This window comes from Notolabrus celidotus, chromosome 21 (assembly GCF_009762535.1).
Source record: "Notolabrus celidotus isolate fNotCel1 chromosome 21, fNotCel1.pri, whole genome shotgun sequence".
Taxonomy (NCBI): domain Eukaryota; kingdom Metazoa; phylum Chordata; class Actinopteri; order Labriformes; family Labridae; genus Notolabrus; species Notolabrus celidotus.
In genome coordinates, this window is record NC_048292.1 from 19,119,157 (window position 1) to 19,141,737 (window position 22,581).

The 22,581-nt window shown below is 37.5% G+C and overlaps 1 protein-coding gene across 3 annotated transcripts; it reads right to left on the reverse strand.

Moving 5' to 3' along the window:
- Nucleotides 1-2,082: 2,082 nt before the first annotated feature.
- Nucleotides 2,083-22,315, reverse strand: LOC117804673 (sodium- and chloride-dependent GABA transporter 2-like). Of its 3 annotated transcripts, none has more exons than XM_034672978.1 (16): nt 22,284-22,315; nt 21,297-21,503; nt 19,490-19,624; nt 18,520-18,660; nt 18,241-18,343; nt 17,077-17,124; nt 15,839-15,968; nt 13,403-13,537; nt 7,837-7,940; nt 7,627-7,751; nt 7,117-7,229; nt 6,892-7,029; nt 5,817-5,919; nt 3,622-3,722; nt 3,027-3,173; nt 2,083-2,867 (listed from the first exon to the last, which is right to left on the reverse strand). In XM_034672978.1, exons 2-16 carry the CDS (start codon nt 21,484-21,486, stop codon nt 2,700-2,702), a joined length of 1,881 nt encoding a protein of 626 aa, XP_034528869.1. In that variant the 5' UTR covers nt 21,487-21,503; nt 22,284-22,315; the 3' UTR covers nt 2,083-2,699. The 3 variants fall into 3 exon arrangements, with proteins under 3 accessions (XP_034528869.1, XP_034528867.1, XP_034528866.1); XM_034672976.1 differs by lacking the exon at nt 22,284-22,315 and adding an exon at nt 21,777-21,812; XM_034672975.1 differs by lacking the exon at nt 22,284-22,315 and having other exon boundaries at nt 21,297-21,639.
- Nucleotides 22,316-22,581: the final 266 nt, after the last annotated feature.

Sequence of the window (22,581 nt, forward strand, 5' to 3'; positions counted from 1 at the left end):
ACTTCTTAAGATTAGGCTTAAAACTTTCCTTTTTAATAAAGCTTATAGTTAGAGCTGGCTCAGGCTTTGACCAGTTCTTAGTTATGCTGCTATACACTTAGACTAGCGGGGGAACTGGCGCACTGACACACTGGGATTCTTGCTAACCCCAGGCAGATGGCTGTCTAACATGAGTCTGGTTCTGCTCAAGGTTTTTTCCTGTAAAAAGGAAGTTTGTCTTTGCCACTGTATCTTTCTAAATAGTGCGAGGTGCAATGCTGATGGTGGATTAAGATGAGATACGACTGAGTCCTGTCTGTAAGAGGGGACCGGGATCTTATCCTGTCGTGATGTTGGGTCTGTGCTAATAATTTAACATAGAGTACGGTCTAGACCTGCTATGTTTGTAAAAGGGTCTTGAGATAATGTTTGTTGTGGCTTGGCGCTATACAAATAAAGATTGATTGATTGATTGATAAGGAGCCAGAAAAATTACTGACCACCAATGACACGCAATTACAAACCGTTTGTCTTTTAGTGACTGTGTATAAAGTTATTTTAAGGAGTATGTTACAATATTTGTTCATGAATAGATGTGGAAAAAAAGAAACATGCTAAATCAGGATATTTCAATATAATGTATTTATAACATACATATATATAGTTATATTTTAATGGCAACTTTTACAATTTTTCACCATTGTTTGCAGTAGGTATAAAAAATGTAAAGAATTGAAGATACATTGTACATTTTGAAACAAAAATCTGTCCCATTTGGCATTTGGAAATGAAGAAATAGCAAAGTGTACATTTATAAAAGAATGTTAATAGTGCACCAGAGAACACTTTAATCCATGAAATCAAAATCAGTTCAAAATATAAAATCATAATCAATTTTCATTGATTTTGATCAATTTTTGGCTGTGACAGTTTGTGTTTGTTTACAAACAGCTTATGCAATTTATTATTTCATTGTTAGTATGGAAAAACCCCAAATGTTCCCAAATGATGCACAGTACTGTTAATGTTTTACAGAAAATTCACATTTCTAACATTGAAGCATGATTTGTATTTATTGTGAGTACAGCTGCATGTGTGAAATGAATTGGATACATTCTGATTATTTTGCATCAAGTGCTGTCAGTCAGTTGAGTCAACTGAAATGTAACAGCTTTTAAAAAAAAGGGCATGTGGGGTTACAAAGTCAAAGGAAAAGTTAGATACTAGCTGTTGATGGCTAAATTTGAAGTAATTCGTAACTCACACATTAATATCGCTACTGTCAGGCAAAAACCAAGTATCTCCATATTTCATCATTTATTTGATTTTCAAAAATTAAAGTTTTGGTCACCCTTAGTGCCTGTCAGTAGGTATTAGACCATTTTAGCCAATAAAAAACATTAAAATTTGTTTTTGACTTCATCCTGTTCAGTGTTTTATTTTAAAAAAAATGCTTTTTTATTTCCAGAAAAGCCGTAGTTTTGGAGATATGAGGTTGAAGTCAAACTCTATTAGAAGAGTAGTGTTCCTTGATGAAGCTATTGCAGTATAAAGATTATATATGTCTAGGAAAATTTTCAGTGGTATTTAGATACAAAATAATGTACCAGCACAAAGTAGAAACATAACGATAAGTCCCTGAATGAAATGTTTAAATGTTTAAAAAAACAAGTTGCATATGAGTTAAAAAAAAATAAAAATCTCACATGCTTGTACAGTTTAATATCGCCTAGAGCTGGGCGATATTGAAAAATATCTGTCTATAGCGATAATTATCACTATAAATATCAAATAATTATTTATTTTAAATTTAACAGTAGATTTTTGCCCTGAATGAAAGTTCCATTCATCCATTATCTTAGGGGTCGCGGGGGACTGGAGACAATCCCAGCTGACTTCGGGTGGCAGGAAGGCAGGGTACACCTTGGACAGGTCGCCAATCTATCACAGGGTTAACATGGAAAGACAGACAACCATTCACGCACACACTCACACCTACGGGCAATTTAGAGTGACCATTTAACCTGGTGAGCATGTTTGTGGACTGTGGGAGGAAGCCGGAGCACCCAACATTTTAGTTTGTATATTCATATTTTTCTCAGGTTGAGGTAATTTGCATGATTTGATTTCAATTTAAAACAAAGATTTATCAATTTGTATTCTGTGTATCAGTTTATATAGTATTGTTTTGAGTAGTGCAAGATTACTTTTACAGGCGGAGTGACATCGTCTCCCCTAGTGCAGTGAGGGCATTATGGTTATTCAGTGTTCAGTTTCTTACGGTCGCAGTGGATATTAATCTTATTCAAAATGTACAGCTGAAGTCACCTTGCTCTTCCTTTACCCACATCCTGAAAGTATATTTAATGAAGTGAATTAAGTTGATAGTTAACACAGAGTCAGCACAGTGTTAGACTAACGAGTCTGCTTTGAGTTGGTAGGTTTTGCATATTATTCAGTGTCGATGTCGCTTGTTTCAGCTGTGTTTACATTCCGCTCCAAATGTCCTACCCTGAGACATGATTGGCTGTTCAATGCCTTCTTCTTCTGTCTAATATTGAGTGGCAACTAGTGTTTTAGGTCAAATAGCACCATTGAACATTCAATATATTTTTGAGAGAAAATATAACACAATAATTATTGTTATCCAATTATCGCCCAGCCCTAAGACCACCAAGCATTGTAAGTTCCTGCAGGTTTGTTAGCTTTCTCAGTAAACATCACACCCCACTTGGCTCCTCCATCATCACCTTCTCATGAGCTTCATCCATCCTCCTGTTCGGTTGCCCTTGTGCTCTAAAGACTACGCGGTTACAAAAAGTGAGGATGGGCTTGTTGGGTCGAGCCTGACGCAGATCACTCGATGGTGTTGTCATGTTATCAGAGTTCTGAATGTTAAAAGGCAGATGGATTTAAAAGAAGTGTTACACACAAATTCAAAATTTCGTACATTTCAAAGCATGATTTACGCAATAAAGTTTCATGGTAAAGTGCAAAATAAACCACGACCATATGGGAGATGAAATACTCCTTTTGAATACACTCACCTTACACAATGTGACAAAAATGAAGACTGGGATGCACATCAGAGGAGTGATGTAAATTAGAGAGCCCACGGCGAGTGCCCCAGCCCCAAACTGGTAACCATAGATCGACATAACACCAGCATGTATGATATCATACCAGATTATGAGCTGGGAGACAGAAAATGATCAAGTTAGAGAGATATGTGTTGTGGTGTGCAGAGGAAAGAAAGCCGTCTTGAAGTGATTAGAATAAAATGTCTGTGAAATTTAATATTGAAAAAATAATGGTTTAAAACATATTTTAGAATCTGGCTGTATTTGATTCTGATTGGTCAAAACCCTCATGACACTGGTGATTCATTCTGAAAAGCCATAGTCTCCCCTTTTTTCTTGTATGTTCGCATAAGTACTGATGCAGAAAAATGAAAGTGTCTGACTTACTCAAAATCTTTGATAGAGAGGGAAACAGGAACAGTTCAATCAGCAATAAAGTAAGTAAGTAAGGAATTAATGAATGGACACAAAGACGAGAGAGGAAACAAGCATTAAAACAGAGAGAGTTAAAGAGGTAAATGAGACACTTGAGAGATATATGTCGCAGGTGTGAGTATCTCACTGCACAGAGGATCGGCGTGATGAGCAGCCAGCAGTACTTCATCCCCCGAAATGGGGCAAACCCAATCATGTCCTCGATATTGTCGTAGAAACGGTCAGCACCTGCAAAATCATGGACAGGATGTGTTTATTATTTCAAGAGAAGAAAACGGATAAATTCCCAAACACATTAAACCATTTACAGAACAATAAGATGATAAATCAATCCATCAATCTTCATTTGTATAACAAACTAGTGACTAAATCCAGACACATGCTAACAAACCGTCTGGTTTCTTCAAATTTCCCCCAGGGACAAAAATCTGCCTTTGCATTTAAAAGAAATAATGATTTGATATTTAACGTGATAATTATCGATATCGACTGATGTGAAAAAATGTATTTGTGAAAACTTCTTTTCCAATATCACCCAGCTCTACCATGAGCAGAGCACTTTGCAGCATTTAGCTAGTCACAGCAAGGACAAAACTTAATTTAACAGGCAGAAACCTCGAGTAGAACCAGACTCATGTTAGACAGCCATCTGCCTCATGGGGTCGGAAAGAGGGAAAGAGGAGATGAAGAGAGAGAGATGATAGTGGCAAGACGTATAGTAGTAGTTGTAGCAGCTGGAGTCTGGCAAAAATGATGAATCAGGATCTTTAAAAATCAGGATCATTTACTTTTTTGGGGAAAAAATGACTTTTATACATACAACAAAGAATAAGTGGATATTTAGAGCAATAAAGAAGAGGAGGGATGGCTTAAATAAAAACCATAGAGAGAAATGAAACTATGGTTAAATACAGGGATAAACAGGTGGTTCAAATGGAGATGAAAGTTGGTTTGTAGTGACACAAGTTGTTGGAGAAGGAGTAGGAAAGAGGAAATAAGATACATAAAAGAACGGGGGGATATGAGTTTGTACATCACTTATGGAATAACATCCACAGTCTAGATCAGGGGTTCCCAAAGTCTGGGTCGGGACCACCTGGGGGGTTGTAAGACATAAATAGAGGTTTGTGCAATGTCTTCCAGATTTTTCTTTTTTTTAAGTTATCTTAAAATAGTACATGTTACTCATTATAGTAAAAAAATAGTAGCTCAACTTGAAATAAAACCTTGAAACTAGAAAATGTGATGAGTCTTCTGCCTTTTTTTTTTGTTGCCAAATGACTCCTAAGTTTAGGGTTAGTGAACAGTTAATCATCAAAAGCATCAGTAGCAGTAGGTTAATTCATAAAAGCACAGGAAACACAGCCACATGCTCACAAAGGTAGGTTAAATTTCAGCAGACCAGCTAAATTAAGCCACATTAAATCACTTTGAGGGACGTGGGGGTCGTGAGTCTTTGGCACCTATGTTTTGGGGTCATGGGCTGAAATGTTTGGGAACCCCTGGTCTAGATAATAAGGCAGCTTCAAGCTGTCGTGACCTTCATGACCTTTATGAGTGAGATTTTTCAACAGAAGGTGTTTTGGTTTCAGTCCAGTAGATGGAGCACTCATCCCATAAATGACAAAATCCACAAACAACACTGAAATGCAGCTGAGAAAATTATTTAGCCTTATTGTGCAGGAGTGATAATACCCCATGTGATTTACCAACTGACCTCCCAACCCACTGTGTTGCACGCAGCGCATTCCCACAGGATAAAGCAAAGTCTTTGTTTACTCATGCTAACTGATAAAGAACGACATCCAGGCTCAATATTAACTGTTGAGCCTCTTTAAAGAAGAACAGCTTTTTCCATCTCCTCTGTAAACAACAACAAACATGTTATTTATGAGAATTTGGATTTTGTGGGCCTAGCTGCTGGTGGTAGATACTCAAAGCTTTCATATTGAATCCACAGAGATGTATACACAGTGATTTTTTTCTAAACAGGGGATATGTTAAGAAAATAAACTAACACAGAGAAAAATAGTGTTTCATCGTACTTTCTGTTTTGTTTGAAGAGCTTCAATAATTTTAAAAAGTGTTATAAAAATACAGCCTTGGACTTCAGAGTTTTTATCAGAAGCTGGTTTCTAACAGATAAAATTAGAACAAGCTGCTTTTATAATCAAATAAACAAGAAATGAAATGAAGTTTTTTTGTTATGACTATGAAGAACTGATAGTTTTGACTTTGTGATGGAAGCCACAGTTTCTTACAAGAAACCTTTTTTTTTTTTAAATCTAATGTGAACTGAAGTTAGTATGAAACACAACTCACCATATATCCAAGCAACTACAATGGTCTCAAAACAGGCAATGAAGAAGAGGCTTGTTCCGCCGGTACCGTAGGTGTCAACTAGCATAAAGACGTATATCCCTCCCTATAAAAAAGTAAAACATACAAAAGATAAATAATGGCAAGTAGCATGACATCATGTGTTAGGACAAGCACGAGCCAGGGTTTTATAGCTGACTCTGATTTACTCTGCCCCCTCAGCAGTATACGACATTTCCATTTTGACATGTAGCATAAATGAAACCCTCCAATAACTAGAGTATGAATGGTATATATTATCTAGCAGTTTACTCAACCCAATACTTTTCAACAAACAAGGAACCTTTGAGAACTGATTCTTCAAATACCTATTTAAAAAAATGTATTAAATGTCTTTATAAAGATGTACTAAGAATAAGGTTTGTTGACTAACAAGACACTTTCAGATGGCCTTCAGTGACCGTAAAGCATACTGACAAATATTGAAAGTCTTGTCATGCTAAAATGCTAGAGTTACGCTATAAATGCTACATTGTTATATACTTGTTCACAACTTTAGTCTGCCTTTGAAGTTGAAAATGTTTACTAATAACTAACAAAAAACAAATTATCAGATATCTTTTGTGATTTTAACATTTTTGACTATAATGGAATGTTAGATTAAATGCTTGTAAGAGCAAAAACATACTGAAGTTGATATATCTAGGGTAACAAACCCATTTGTTTACAGCAAAGCAAGCTGACCCTTTTGTATTGGATTGGCTTAAAGCTACTGTGACCATTAGCATGCTATCAATGATTTTTCTTGATTTAAGATTATTCCTTTATCACAAAATGTCAGTATACTTGCAGTTCTGGTCAATGACAACCATGTTCACCACTAGCTAACTGGCATTCTAACAACCCCTGATTATTGGCTTGGATCAGCTATTAGTTATGCTGCTATAGGCTTAGACTGCCGTGGGAACTGACACACAATAAAATAATTGAAATGTTAAGATTTTCAATTACAGCATTTTCTCTTTCCTTTTTTCCATACATCAAATGGCCCATTTATACTTTTTCTACTTGGGCTTACCTCTGTGATGAGTGGCAGCCCAAGTAGGAAACAGGCAACAGCTATGGCTAGGACCAGAATTTCTCTTCCTCCGCGTCTCCTCAGGTAATGTGGGAACAAGTCTGTGAGGGCTGTGGCCAGGCTCTCCACGCACACAAACTGCAAAGGTAAAAAGTGATGCATATAATAAATATAACATGATGATGCTAAAAACGATATATGTTGCTCAAAACAGAGTATAACAACCTGACTGTCCAGGCCCAGAAAGAGGATCATGAGGAAGAAGAGAACAGCCCAGAACGAGGAGCCAGGCATCATCGCCAGAGCCTTTGGATAGGCTATAAAAGCCAAACCAGGACCTGTGAAAAACACATGACTCTCTGAAGACAGTCCTTGCCTCATTTTTTGTCATATACTTTTCTTGTGATCCTTTAATGGCTCCCATTCCTCACCACAATTTGAAAACAAATAAATGAAGTTTGTTACATTTATTTGCAGGGCAAATTTCCTTCAGAGATTAAGCCCACAGTACGTATTCAACAGGATTGAAAAGAATAACTACAACGTCAGGCCAATTATAATGTAATATTGAAAAAACATGCCACTGGCCACCAAATGAAGCAGTCATGTAGCTGAACTTAAGATGCCCTCTTGTGGTCACTGCTGGTTGTTGTAAACACTGCCAGAACTTAAAACAGTGAAATCCACAGTCAGATCAAGAAGGGAATGAGGAAAACTACGGAGGATTTAACTCACCACTAGTAGCAACTTCATTAATATCCAAGTTCAATTCATGAGCCATGAAGCCCAGCACCGAGAACACAGCAAGACCAGCAAAGATACTGGTGGCACTGTTCAGACAACAAAGTGCCAAGCAATCCCTGGAAAGGAAAAATAACTACACAGTTAAGTGCATATTAAGGTCAAACTTAAAATGTGATGATATCTGTTTTTAAGGGCACTGACCTGTAGCAGTTGTTGTTGTATTTGTTGTAGCTTCCCAGACTGGTGAGTACTCCCTGACACACAGCATAGGAGAAGAGCACCTGGGTCCCTGCATCATGCCAGACCTAGATACAGAAAACATTTGAGAAGGAAGTTATATAAAGTTATCATAGCACATGCTGTCAATGTATTTATTTATCACGTTTATCTGTGTGGGGAGGGACAAACATGGAGTAAGCAAACCAGCGCACTACAGACAGCCCTTACATGATCAAATAAACATCAACAATGAATACATCAGGAGCATACATGAATGAGGCCTCTTGAAAATGGTTTCAGTTTGAGTTTTAAAGTACCCCACTCAGGATCCAGTTTGAGCTCTACAGGTAGTATTTCACATTTTCACCCCAATCTTTCATTTATAAGCCAGGAATACATTTGTTGTTATTTCCTAAGAGGTTAAAATGAATTACACAATATCACCTTAGCAGGCGTGCTGATGTACTAAATAACAATCTTTATTTGTAAAGTGCAGAATCACAACAAACGTTATCTCAGGACACTTTTATAAACATAGCAGGACTACACTGTATGCATTATTAGGCTGGTTAAACTTAGAATATTAAGTTCAATTTCTGCCTTAAAACAGAAGTAAACTCAACTTTGAGAAAAGCTTTTTTTTCAACTCAGGAAGGTAAGTTATACAAGTTGCTTAATTACTGATCATGTAATGTGTGAACTTGATACTCTGAGTTGAAGTATCTTACCATCTTACAGAATGCATTATGAAAAACTTACTTTCTCTTGTCAAAGAAACCTACAATTATATGTTATTTCAACTCAAAAGCTTCAGTTATACTAGTTGCTTAACTCGTATTTTTGTATTGTTTGAACTTGATACTCTGAGTTGAAACTACTGACTATATTACATCATTTATTTGAGAAAACTTGTGTTGTCTTGTAAGGAACATGGGTCATAGTCAGTTTCTGAGAGATCCGGTTACCACTGAAAATTCAGTCACACACCTTCCAGTGGACCTTATGGGGAAAAAAATGAAGGAAAAAACATGATGGCAGTGAATGAGGAGAAAAATATTATCTTTTGATCCCGTTCGAGTTGTGACATGATTTCCAAATGTGTTGTTAATTAATTTAAAACATCATTTTTAAAGTCAAGAAAGTCATACTTTGTCGTAAAACTGTTGAGATATACACTTTTGAAAATAAGAAATTAAAAAGACGATACTGTTAGAAACATTAGCGACGTTAGTCAATGAGGGAAAAGTATTAAAAGAGGGGCAAATCGTTGCAAGTCTGGACATGTTCAGAGCTGCATCTATGCAAAAGTAAAGCTGATCAGAGCAAGCATGCAGGACCGGCCCCACAAGGTATTAAATGAGTGTATAGGCTATTTTCCATCGTAATCCACCATGAGCATGGCACATCACAGTTTTTAGCTAGTTACAGCGACAAGGAAAAACTTCCTTATAACAGGCAGAAACCTTGAGCAGAACCAGACTCATGCTACAAAACTATCTGCCTCAACTGATTTGGGGTTTTGAAAGAGTGAACGAGAAACCAAACAAAGACCCAAAGTAGAATGAATTGTTATTTGACCCTAAACCGTGATTATAAATGATGTGAATATCTGTACAGTGTCAGAGATACAAAACAAAGAGGTATCCTGACCAAATACAGGCTGAGTGACCACCAGCTAGCTGTAGAGACAGGGAGACACAGGCAGACATGGCTGCCCAGAGAGGAGCGTCTATGTGCTCACTGCTCTACAGGGGACATAGAGACAGAGATGCACTTCCTCCTCCACTGCAGCAAGTTCTCTTTACTAAGAGATGCCCACTACAGGGAAATTACTAAAATAGTAACAAACTTCCCAACATTAACCCCAGAAGAGAAACTGTCAATTCTCCTGGAGGAAGGGTCAGCAGCTCCTCTGGCTGCTAAATATGTGTCTGCCTGTCACAGCCTGAGAGATGCACCATCCCAAAATATTTGATTTTAGGTGAAGGTTTTATGAGCATACCGCATCAAGTGAGGACGTTGAGATGTGCTGTACACCATCGTTCATTAATGCATATAAAATATGTAATATATATAATATGTAATGAATATATATGTAATGTAATGTATGTGTATGAATTATATGTGCTTTGGCAACAACATGTCTTTGTTCATGCCAATAAAGCAAATTGAATTGAATTGAAAAATAGAGGAGAATAAGAGAGAGAGAGAGATGATAGTAATGAGGCAGATAGTAGTAGTAATACTAGTAGTAGTAGTAGTAGTAGTAGTAGTTGCAGTAAGGTAGTAGTTGTTGTATTAGCTGTTGTCACTGGAGTCTGGCATGTCCATAGAAGAAGGCCGTCTATGGCAGCAACTCAGAGAAACCTAGGAGACAATGGATCTCAGGGACACCAGAGAGGTCTATGGTTGGTTACTTTAATGGACCAGGGAGAGTTAAAGTAAATCAGGGGGGTGAGATAGGATCCCAGTGTGTCAGTTCCCCCAGCAGTCTAAGCCTATAGAAGCTTAACTAAGAGCTGGTCCAAGCCTGAGCCAGCCCTCTATCAAAAAGAAAAGTTTTAAGCTTTTAGATGGTGCATTCGCTGTAGTGTTAATTAATGGTACTTCTGTCTCGCTTCATTCACTTCAATGTTCAGAGTACGCACCACATGTGAACTTGTGGGGGAGTACATGGCTTTGTTTACAGGAATGTCTGTCTGCAGGGGCCTTTTTCTGACAGCATCTGGTGAACATTAGAGGGACCACAACACTCACATAAGGACAGATTTGGCACAGGTCCAAAGCAATGTAAAGGAACCTCCTCTGGCCCCACAGTGGGCCTGGCTTATTCCAAACTTCCAGTGAATATGAGAGGATTCAATCTATTGCAAAGGATTTTTACATCTGACACCAGACACAGAGGACACTGTTGTGTTCCTGGAAGCATGACATGTCTTCTTGTCCGCTCCACATTCAGATTCACACGACACATAGACAAAAAGGACACACATGCACACATAAAACAAACCACAGATGGAGGCCAATTACAATGTCCTCAGTGGTTAAAGCAAAAGCAGACACTTTCATGCTTAGAACGATTCATTAGAAGACATCTGTTTCAAAGAGCATCTGGAGTTGTGCAACTCTGGTTTTACCTGCTTTCAACAGCCACTCCAGATTTTCTCACACTTTTTCCCTCCATGCTTACATAATAAAATTCCCACGTTTTAAAAATTAGAGAGAGCAAAATTTCTTTTATGCTTCTTATAACTAGGACGTGGACACAGTGTCTTCTTAAAGGGAAAATATGGGATGGTCATGTTAAATTTTAAACTTGGTTTTAAATAGTATAGATGCATTTATTTAACTCTATTTCATTCTAAGTTTGGAGCCTGATTGAGCAAATATAAACATTAGTGTGAGAAATAACATAACTAGAAAAAAACTGTTCAAATTTAGCTAATTTAGATAATTAGTGAAGTATGTATGTGGGCATGGCCATTACAGTTTCACTGCTATCATTAAAAAGCACTCTTGGGAGGTGATTACAGTGAATAGCTGCTGTGTGACCTCAATTTATTGCTTAACTCTCATAACAAATATCAAAATTAAACTGCACCTAATTCAGAACAACTTTTAAAAAGGCGTTGAGAAACTCTCGGTGTTACGGTTTTAAAAGTGACCCTGTAAACTGGAGACCTTAAGCTAAATGTGTCAGGGTTTGTGGAGTTTACACAGTTGTTGAAACACAGAAGGGGCCCTCTGGAATGTTATAATATCCTCATCAGAAAAGTATTTAATGATCATCTTAAGACGTTTGTGAGTGATGCATCCGGCTGAAAGTTGTCAATTAACAGGGTCACTCTTTAAACCCAAAACACCGGTCGATACATTGTCTCATGATACCGCAGGTCTTTTCTTCCTGCAGTGGTCAGACTCTATAATATATACATATATATATTTATATATATATATATATATACATATATATATATATATATATATATATGTGTGTGTGTGTGTGTGTGTGTGTGTGTGTGTGTGTGTGTGTGTGTGTGTGTGTGTGTGTGTGTGTGTGATTTTAAGATATGCTTATCTTTTACCTCTTTAATTTTGATTTTAATTTTAATTGCTAATAACTTTTTAATAATTGTTCATTTATAGGCTCTTGTTTGCTTTATATATTTATTTTAGACTTTGTCTACTCTGTTACTGTAAAACTTAGATTTCCCGGTGTTGGACGAGTAAAGGAATCTCTTATCTTATCTTATCTTATCTTATCTTATCTCTGCCACAGGTTTTAAAATGATTAAAAATGATTAAAATGATTAAAAATTACAACACAGATTTTTGCATCTTGTTGTTGGTGGTCTCATTTGCTTTTGTGAGTCATAAGCAGGCATCACTATTAATTTCATTCTGTTTCATAACCAGCTGAAAACTCCTAACAGGAGCTTTAAGGTTGGTTGCTAAGCCCTGTTGTTAAGGTTTTTTCATGACCACTCAGGAAAGTTCATATACATGCATGCATGCACACATCCCCAAAGGATAAGGAGAAAAGGAAGTGACCACCCCTCACATGGAAAAGTTCTGTAGCTTAACCCTCCGGTGATCACATTTGAACCCTTGCACTAAAAGAGGGGATGGGTGGCGATCAAGAAAGACCCCTTGTTAACAGACACAGATGCTGTCATTGTGCAAAAGCATGCCAAATAATCCTGAATGCACCCTTTGCTTTTGTTATTCCCTATTGAGTTTGGAGATTACATCATTTTGCTTAGTGAATAAAATATATGCTTTAAGGATGTAACACTATGTGATAGCAGTAGTTAGATAGATAATAGTTTTAGCTCATAGGAGGCTAAACTGACTGCTAAGGTAAAGATACTGTTAAATTGTGTGAGAAAATCCCCATGGAGAGCACAGTTTTTTTGCCTCCTGTCTGATGATGTTACTGCAAACTCGAGGGGAAAGCTTCTTTGACAAATTTCTCACTGAAAGAGGATCTTGGTTTGCTTTTCTTGTTAAGACTCTGGCTTGGGACCGGAAACAAAAGTCAAGGCAAAAAAGGGAGGGGGAGAATAACAGGACACTCTATTCATCCTGTTAGAAGACAGAGGAATTTGACAGAGAGAGGAGTTTTGTGATATAAGACACAAATAATACTCTTTTTGGTTGTGAGGCCAGTGGTGGTTACTGTTGAGCCAAAAACAGAATTTCAAATAAGATGAAATTGATTGAGATCTGCTAACCCTAACCACTCAGGGTTCATGCCTAACCCGAACCCTTAGTATTTGTCAGTGAACTATATCCCTAACACTAAGCTTTGGGCTTGTTCACAACCTATCGCCTCACCCAACCCTTACCCTAACCCTAACCACTCTGGGTTCTTTCTGAGTTTGTGCCTTACCATAACCTTTGATCTTTGACAGTGGACTGTATTCCTAATTCTAATCTTTGGACATGTTGGCAATTGAACACCTTACCCACAATCTTGCCCTAACCACACCTTACCCTAGCCTTGGACAGAAGCAAACAGAAGAAGAGTGTGAAAGTGAGTTCTCACTTTTAGATCGGCAAGCTTCGAGATGTCAGGACTGAGGTAAAATTTCAGTCCATCTGCAGCTCCTGGTAGTGTCACTCCACGGATTACGAGGATGAACAGCATCAGATAGGGGAATGTTGCTGTGAAATACACGACCTAAAAACACCAAAATGCAAACACAGAAAAAAGGTTACCGGTTAGTACAGACACAGAAAGTCACTCTTTACATGAAACCTTAGTTAAAGGCACTATAAGAAGTTTTAACCAGCTCAGAAACAGACTGAAACTGATACTGATGCCTCTTAATGACCTTCAAAAAGTAAAGAAGACCACCAACAACAACACTGATACCTTCTTTGTTGTCATTTCAAATGCCTGAAACCGTTACGAGGGGGTAGGTGTCAGACCTGATGATTGACATCTTGCATTAGACGCAGCTTTTATTTGACTGTTTACATGGCAAATAATCACATTGCAAATAATCAAATCTGACTGTTAAAAGAAAGCAGGATGAGTTTTTTGTTGACAACACTACTTTTGCATGTACAAAACAAGAGGTAAGAGGCATCACTTTGCTCACAAGGGAGCACCAAAATCGATGTAAATCAATAGTTCCTCACAGCAGCTTTAAGTTATTTTCAGTATGAGGGGGCAGATAGAACAAGCCAAAAACTCAACACTGATGCATTATCACTCTATAAAGTTGGGAGGTCTGATGTGCTAGCTAACAGTTGCTTCTTTGCGTACCTAGCAGACATGAAAAAGCAAAAGCATTCTTCAAAGTTGTGTGTCAGGCCCCACTAAGTCACACTGCACCTGCCAACCACCAGCACCAATTCCCCACTCACTCTCAAAGTACATCATGTGAAACAGGTGCTGATGACTGTCGATCATAGAAATGCTGCAGGACATTAAAGAGTACTTGGAAAGTACTTAAAGCATGTGCTGACCAGCTCTCAGGGGTCCTCATCCGGATATTCAGCCTGTCCCTGACACAAGCTATCATTCCATCCCATCTGAAGTTAATCACTATCATCCCTGTCCCTAAAAAGTCATCAGTTTAAGTACTAAGCAAACAGATCTACTGATGATGCCATCACTACAACCCTCCACACAACTCAAGCCACCTCAAACTGCATCAGGATGCTTTTTGTTGATTACAGTTTGGCCCAGACAAATTAGTTGAAAAATGCCCCCATCTGCCATTTTTATCACCCTCAGCTGCCCTCTGTCTTCTCTGGAGGACATCTCCAGATTCTGGTACCTCAGCAAGTCAAGTATACACTATCCTGTTGGCTCTGTTTTTGGTGCCCACCAACCCCTGAAGGAAATTACCTGCTAATTAGCTTCTAAATGCTCAAATATGCTAGGTAGCCATCTTCTGGCTTTATCCATCAGTCTTGTTTTGCTGGTTGGGTAAAAACTGTGGGTTTGTTTTGATGGTCTATTTTGAAAAATAAATCACCCGTATTGGAGCAAATGATTACAGTGAGAGCCAATGATAACAGTGAGGTTGCTGGCCTTAAAAAAATCAACAACATCTAGCTTGAAATGCTATAATCCTGATAAAGCTCAGGGGAAAAGCAGAGTTGGATTATAACTGTCTGTTGGTTGGAGCGTATACATTGTTTATACACTGACTGTGGAGGCGGATGGCTGTCTTACATGAGTCTGGTTCCGCTCAAGGTTTCTGCCTGCCTTTGCTGCTGTTCCTAACTAAATACGGTGAGCTGCAATGCTCATGGTGGATTAAGATGCGAAGAGAGTAAGTCCTGTCAGTAAGAAAGGACTGGATCATATCCTGTCTTGATGTTAGGTCTTTGTTAATAATTTAAAATAGAGTATGTTCTAGACCTGCTCTATTTATAAACGTTGTCTTGAGATAAAATTTACGGACCTTTTCCGTTTTTGAGTAAATTCTGTTTTCTATTGAAAAATTGTATTCTGCTGTCTAAACACTTATTCATATTTTTTTAAATGTAAACAAAGACAGCTTTGGCAATATGTAATTAAACACTTCAGCCAACTTCAGGCATTAAAAATAAGAAAATAGAAATAATTTAACCTGTCCATTATGGTCTCATTGTGTAATGTAGCTCATAAAGAGAAAAAAGTATTAGTTATAGTCTCTTTCAAAACCAGCCTAAAAACTTCTCACAGGAGCTTTAAATCATACTTATAAAGTATTCATTGCAGAATTCAACCTATGTGAGTGAAATGGCAATTTTTGGGAAAATGACAGCAATAGCATGAAAAGTTTAAACCTTCAGCACTTAAACTTTATGCAGACTGTCAAGACAAATGACTTATTGAGTGCCTTTTTATCAATATATACAAATCACGGAGCAGTAAAGCAATATGAGCTACTGACAGCTGACAAGTAGAGTGTGGTATTTTTGTTTCTTAATGCCCTAAGTTAGGGAACAGAATTGAATATGTATACTAAGAAATACTTGCCTTTCCTGTTGATTTGATACCCTTGAAGATGCAGAAATAACACAAAACCCAGGCAATCAGGAGACACAAAGCCAGGTCCCAGTGTACTGAAGTCATGGAAAAGTCATCTGATATTCTTAACACTCGATGACTGTGGGAAAAACATGGCATGTGTAAACACAAATATATAGCTGCATCATCTATAAACAGTATGACAATGAATAGACAATACAGATGTGAAACACAAACACTTTGTCTCCACTGTCAAGATGCTTCCACCCAATTTACCAAACACTGAGTGGGCTATTAGCTTAAAGAGGTTGCACTGAAAGCCGTATGTACTCTTAGTGAATCCATGACACTGCATTCGAATATTGCAAACATCTGCAGAATGAATACAGATGTTGAAATCCGCCTTGGTTTATATTGGACGGTAGTTTTTGTGGTACAAGCTGCCCAGAAAAGAGCACGTATTGTTCCCATCATGCAGCATGTGAATGTGTGTGTGTGTTTGTAACAGAGTGATTTCACAATATCTGTTCTCATGTTCTCAAACTCAAGCAGGACGTTATCATGTGAGAAAGCAAAATAGTGGTTTCAAAGTGTATAGAAATGAGCTTTCCACCAATGAGACACACAACTTTTTAGCACTTATTTTGTTTTCTTGTGGCTGCCATGATTTCCTGTCTTTCTTTTTCACTTTCCAATTTGAGTTCACTGAGCCTTAACTTGTTCAAGAGCTGTCTGCTCTCTTGCTCTGACTTCAGGGAGATATGCTATAAGTTTGTAATCTCCTTTTAATGCCAGATAAAATTCTAATCTACTTTGGCTTTACATGGTTGTTTTTATTCTGAATTACATTATAATTGGGTTTGGTCTGACTGCAGTTTGGAGAGCAGCTTTCACATGAGACTATTGTTGTTTTACAATAAAAGTTTGTTACACCTTTTTAGAAAACAGAGTGTGTGTGTCTTTATCAAGCTGACATTATGATTTTTGTCACAGTTCTCACAGCATGCTCAAACTTCTGTTCCGTATACTCCCATTCTCTCACTTTTTGCATGCGTGATGGTCAATTAAGTCATTCCTAGGAAGCATTTGACGTAGTGATGAATGGTTATTATCAGTGTCCATGTGTGTAGGTCTATGAGGAGAGCCTTCAATGCATGGGGTGTGTGTGTGTGTGTGTGTGTGTGTGTGTGTGTGTGTGTGTGTGTGTGTGTGTGTGTGTGTGTGTGTGTGTGTGTGTGTGTTCTTACAGCCAGAATTCCTCTTCCGGTGTCTTCAAGAAAATCAAGGGGTCCTCCCTTGAAATTAAAAGAAACATTAAAAAAGTAATTGAACAATGCCCAACCATTAGTTATTTTCGAAGAACTTAAAATGATCCAACATATCATGAACATAGATGTTGCAAAAACGGAGATTGGTTTTTTTAATTGATTTTATTTATTACATTTTGCACTTTTTAAAGGTCAGGCAGATGGCTGTCTAACATGATGAGTCCAGTTTTGCTCAAGGTTTCTGCCTGGAAGTTTTTCCTTGGTGCTGTAACTAGCTAAATACTAGAATGGTGCAATAGTCAAGTCCTGTCAGTATGAGGACAGATAGATTGATAGATTGATAGATTGATAGATTGACAGATTGATTGACAGATAGATTGACAGATAGATTGACAGATAGATTGATTGATTAATTTCTTGATTGATTGATTAATTGATTGATTGATTGATTGATTGATTGATTGATTGATTGATTTAAAGGCAAGTACCAGATTTCTTTTTAATAGCTATGAAACTGACATGACATTACTCTGATGCCTATTTACCTTCAACAGCATACAGGACCATTAGCATTAAGATTGGTCAATTGTATTTGGCCATTTTAATGCCTGTTAGCGGTGCTAACAGGCAGGTGTCACATGAAGTGATTTACAACATGCTGCAGATATAGACTTTGTTAACATTTTCCATTATACTGAGGAAAAGAAATCTGGGGAGTTTAAAATCTGATTTTCTGTAACATGGCCAGCTATCTTTGACATGGAAATAATTATACAGAAACAGGGGCTAGTTTGCTTTAGTAAGTCATAGAGAGACTTTAGTGTTGATACCAGTCTGTTTGGTAAATGACAAAATACTCCTCACGGCAGCTTCAAGACAAAGCCTTGCAAGGCTAAATGGCTACTTGCTGTAGCTTCATGTCTTCTATATGGGAGTGCTATAGTCATTCTTTTCTGGCTCTCAGTAAGAGTGTTGAGAAATATTCTGCTTTGAACACATTAAAGCAGGGGTGTGTCCCCCAGCTATAACATCCAAGCCAAAACTAATACCTCATTTCTTGTCAATGTTTTATGTGTCGCATCAGTATAAGGAATTCCAGTCTTTTCTCTGGTGTGTTTCACAAGATGTGAAGATGCAACTTACGTGTAATTGATGTTGTCAGAATAGTCAGGCATGCTGACGTTGTTCAGGAATGACCAACTGGCATTGAGTTTAAACAAATTAGGGTCTGGTTTGTGACAAGAACCTAAGAGGGTGAGGAAAAAATGGGCGAAGGTGAGTGGGAGTGTTTCACACTTGTAAATGTTAAAATATGTTGGAACATTTTCTTCCCCTTGTGTCTAAACAAGAGAAACAAGAACATATCTAATCTTATACAGATTTTTTTTTTAAAGATTCCACATTATTTGCCAAAAAGCTCACCAGTGTTCCACTCGTTCTCGCATGTGGACCAAGGCAGCGGGTTTTTGAAGGAGTTGTATAAATACAGGATAGCCCAAGCCAATATCACGATGTAGTAGATGTTAAGATACACCACAATCACTTGTGCTGCAATCCCCACCCCTGCAGGACACAGAGTTTTCACTCGGTTAGTGAAGGCTTCTGGCTGCTGCCTTCTTATGTATAATGCAACAGTAAGAGCTTCTAAATGCAGGTTTAGTAAAGTTTAACATTGAAAGACATAAAAATAAACCATATGATTAGGTTACATTGAAAAATGCTGAAAAATGTATGAAATTTTTTCCTGTCCTTGTTTGAAAGCAGCTTTGCATGTTAAGATAATGGAGGGGAAAAAGCCTGGCAGTAACCACACAAGGAAGCCTTTGTTGAGGCCTGAATGTTCAGAACATTTTCATACATGGTAAAAAAAAAAAAAAGTGCATTGAATTTAACAGTTAGTTTTTAAATGTTCATCACTGCAAAAACTTTAATCTTAAAAAGTATGTCTTTGTTTCTAGCCATGAAAATACCTCATTGGACTTGATAGCAATATTCACGGGACAAACCCAGATATAAACCATATTTCATGATGTTACCAGCAAAAAATGAGTTTATCTGTTGAACATGGCTCATACTATGTCTAATGACATTTTTCTGACTGGAAATAAGACTAAGAATTGAGATTTTACAGTGCAGTGACTTTTTTGAGGAAGTCTGGATGTGAGCAGTTGAGGTTCTTTAACAAAGAAGAAAGCACAGCAGAAAAATAAAATTACAGGAAGTCTGACTATCTTGTGTAAAAAAAAAAAGAACTTGATCATATCTTATTTTCATCCCCCAGAAAAATGTCATTAGACATAATATGAGCCATGTTCAACAGATAAAGTCGTTTTTTGCTTGTAATATCATGAAATATGGTTTATATCTGGGCTTGTCTGAGCCTTGTTTTTACCCTCAAACATGGGGCATATCTTCCTCCAGGCGGTCACCCCACCCTCACTGGTGTACTGGCCCAGCGCCGTCTCCAGGAAGAACAGAGGGATGCCGCAGAGGAAGAGGAACAAAAAGTAAGGGATGAGGAAGACACCTGCAAAAAAGTAGTTTGCATGTAAACCCCTCATATTAAAAGTGCATCAATTCAGCTTTACCATTTAACATTTAACATTCAGATATAACATTTAGATGCAACAATCAACATTTAGATGCAACAATCAACATTTAGATTTATCATTTAGATTTAGATTTAACATTTAGATTTAGATTTAACATTTAGATTTACATTTAACATTTAGATTTATATTTAACATTTAGAATTATTTCCAAAATTTATATTTACTATTTAACATTTATATTTCACATTTCAATGTATATTCAACATTTAGAGTTAACATTTTGATTTAAATTCAAAATGTAGATTTAAGATTTGTATTTAAAGGTGACATATCATGCAAAATTGACTTTTTAATGGTTCTTTACCTGAAATATGTGTCCCTGGCATGTCTACAAACCCCCCGAGAATGAAAAAAATCCATTCTGCCCCTGTTTTGATTTCTACACCTTTCTGTAAATGTGTGTGAAACGAGCCGTTTCAGACTTCCGTGTTTTTGTTACGTAACAACAATATCCGGTCTGTCACGGAGTCAGAGCTCGGAGCTTGTTCAGCCCATAGACTGTATAAAATACAACTCAACCCCTCCTCTGTTTTTCATTCCCTGCACAAATGTGTGCTAACAAGGAGCTTAGGAGGGAGGCATGCTAGTTGTAGGCTGTCTTAATAAACACAAAGGTCGGTTTTACTCCCCACGTCTGCAGATTTGAAGATCTAGTGGATGATTTTTATTTATCATGGATAAGTGCTAGCGCTAGTTAGCATAGCCACATAGCTACATGTTCGTAGCTGTGTACCAAGACACACGTCTACATACTGATAAATAAAACAACAAGAAACGCTAAATCTATGACCAATCGTTCAGAAAGGTCCTGCTACAGGCGCCTCTCCGTCAGGATCAGATTCAGAGGGTTGAAGTAACGCGATCTCTGAACAGCCGTGTATATTCAGCCAACATGTAAACATTAGATTAACGTGCTGGAGAGCCGAGGCACATCCACTTCCTGAGGGCGCGTGGTCAGAGGGAAAACAGAGTGTTTTGATGAGGAATGAAGAAGAGGACTTTTCAGGCATGCCAAAATCTGATTTCAAAGTGTTTTTTTGAGCATAAACTTTAAAGACATGTTTTGGGGACCTCTTAGACCAATATATATTGATGAAAAAAGCGTGATATGTCCCCTTTAATATCAAACATTTAGTTTTAGATTTAACATTTAGATATAACATTTAACACTTTTATTAAACAATCAACATCTATATTTAGCATTTATGTTAAAATTTAACATTTAGATTCAACATTTAGATTTATTTCTAACATTTATATTTACCATTTATATTTAACATTTAAATGTATTTTCAACATTTAGATTTATGTTTTACATTTACATTTAACGTTTAACATTTAGATCTTTATTTAGCCTTTGGATTTAACAGTGCTTGTAACTTAAATGTATTTTTCACAACAACATGAAAAGAGACGAAGATCACAAATATTGCTCTTAATGTGATAAAGGAAAGTGAACTTTAAAAATTCACACTATGTTTTTATGACGTTTTAGCCCTAAATGTGGAGAAATGTTGCTGTCATTTTTAGTGTGCACAACTTTACAAACGGCGCTTCATAATTATATCCACATTACAGGTCCCTTACCTCCTCCATTTTTGTAACACAGATAAGGAAACCGCCAAACATTTCCAAGGCCAATGATTTCTCCAGCCATAGAGAGAATGAACTCCATGTTGTTGGCCCATTTGCCCCTTGGCTGGACACCCTCCTCTGGAATCCCTTTATCTGGCCTAGGGTTTCCAACGGGACCCCTTCCGGCTGTTTCTTCAACCATGGTCACTCGGTGTACACCTAATAAACACATTAGTCATATTTTTGTTTCTCCCAGCTCCCCATCATAAGTGCAGATACATAAGAAGCCTGTATAGTCGAATCAGGTTCTCCATCCCTACCAGTTGCACAGACTGTTTTACGCTTAAGTTTCCCCTTTGCGTTGAGTCCGTGCAAAAAGAGAGTCTGACAAAACAATCAGATGCCCATATGCAATTTACTCCAAATGACTCAATTAAATTATCGTCCAGCTCCTGCGTCTTGAATAAGTAAAAATGCATGCACTTTACTCACCCGTGGGCTTGCAGTGAGCGTTCGTGATAAAATTACTTCACTGACTGGGTGAAAAAGAGTGAGTCTAAATTTGTGGGGTGTGTCCTGAGTGATACGACACACACACACACACACACACACACACACACACACACACACACACACACACACACACGCCCCATGCATTCAAGGCTCTCCTCATAGACCTACACACATACACTGATAATAATCATTCATCACTACGTCAAATGCTCCCTAGGAATGACTTAATTGACCATCGCGCATGCAAAAAGTGAGAGAATGGGAGTATAAGGAAGTTTGAGCATGCCGTGAGAACTATGACAAAAATCATAATGTCAGCTTGATAAAGATTAGAAACAAACCATATAAAGTCATAACACACCACTTTGCAATCAAATCAATATACATAGAACTAAATACTGTTTGTGGTATAATCACATCACAGAAAACTAATTCGGCTATACAAACGAAACTTTAACACATAACTCATTGGCTGCATCAACTTACAAGAAGTAACAATTAATTTCCGGCTTCCCAGGTCTTGTAATCATACAGCAGCCTCCTCCTCTCTGCAATTTACCTTGCTGCATGGCAAGCATGAGGTTCAGCCAACTAAGACCCGCCCCTTTCTCTTGTCCCTGAGCATTCCCTCTGCTATCGATTATATTCGCACTTTAACACAATTTTAATGACTTATATACTTAACAGCAAGATATTTTAACCTTAAATTATTCTTGTTTTTAGCTTAAATTATTATATAAACTGAAATGAATTAAATTAATAAACTTGAATGACTGGCAGCTAC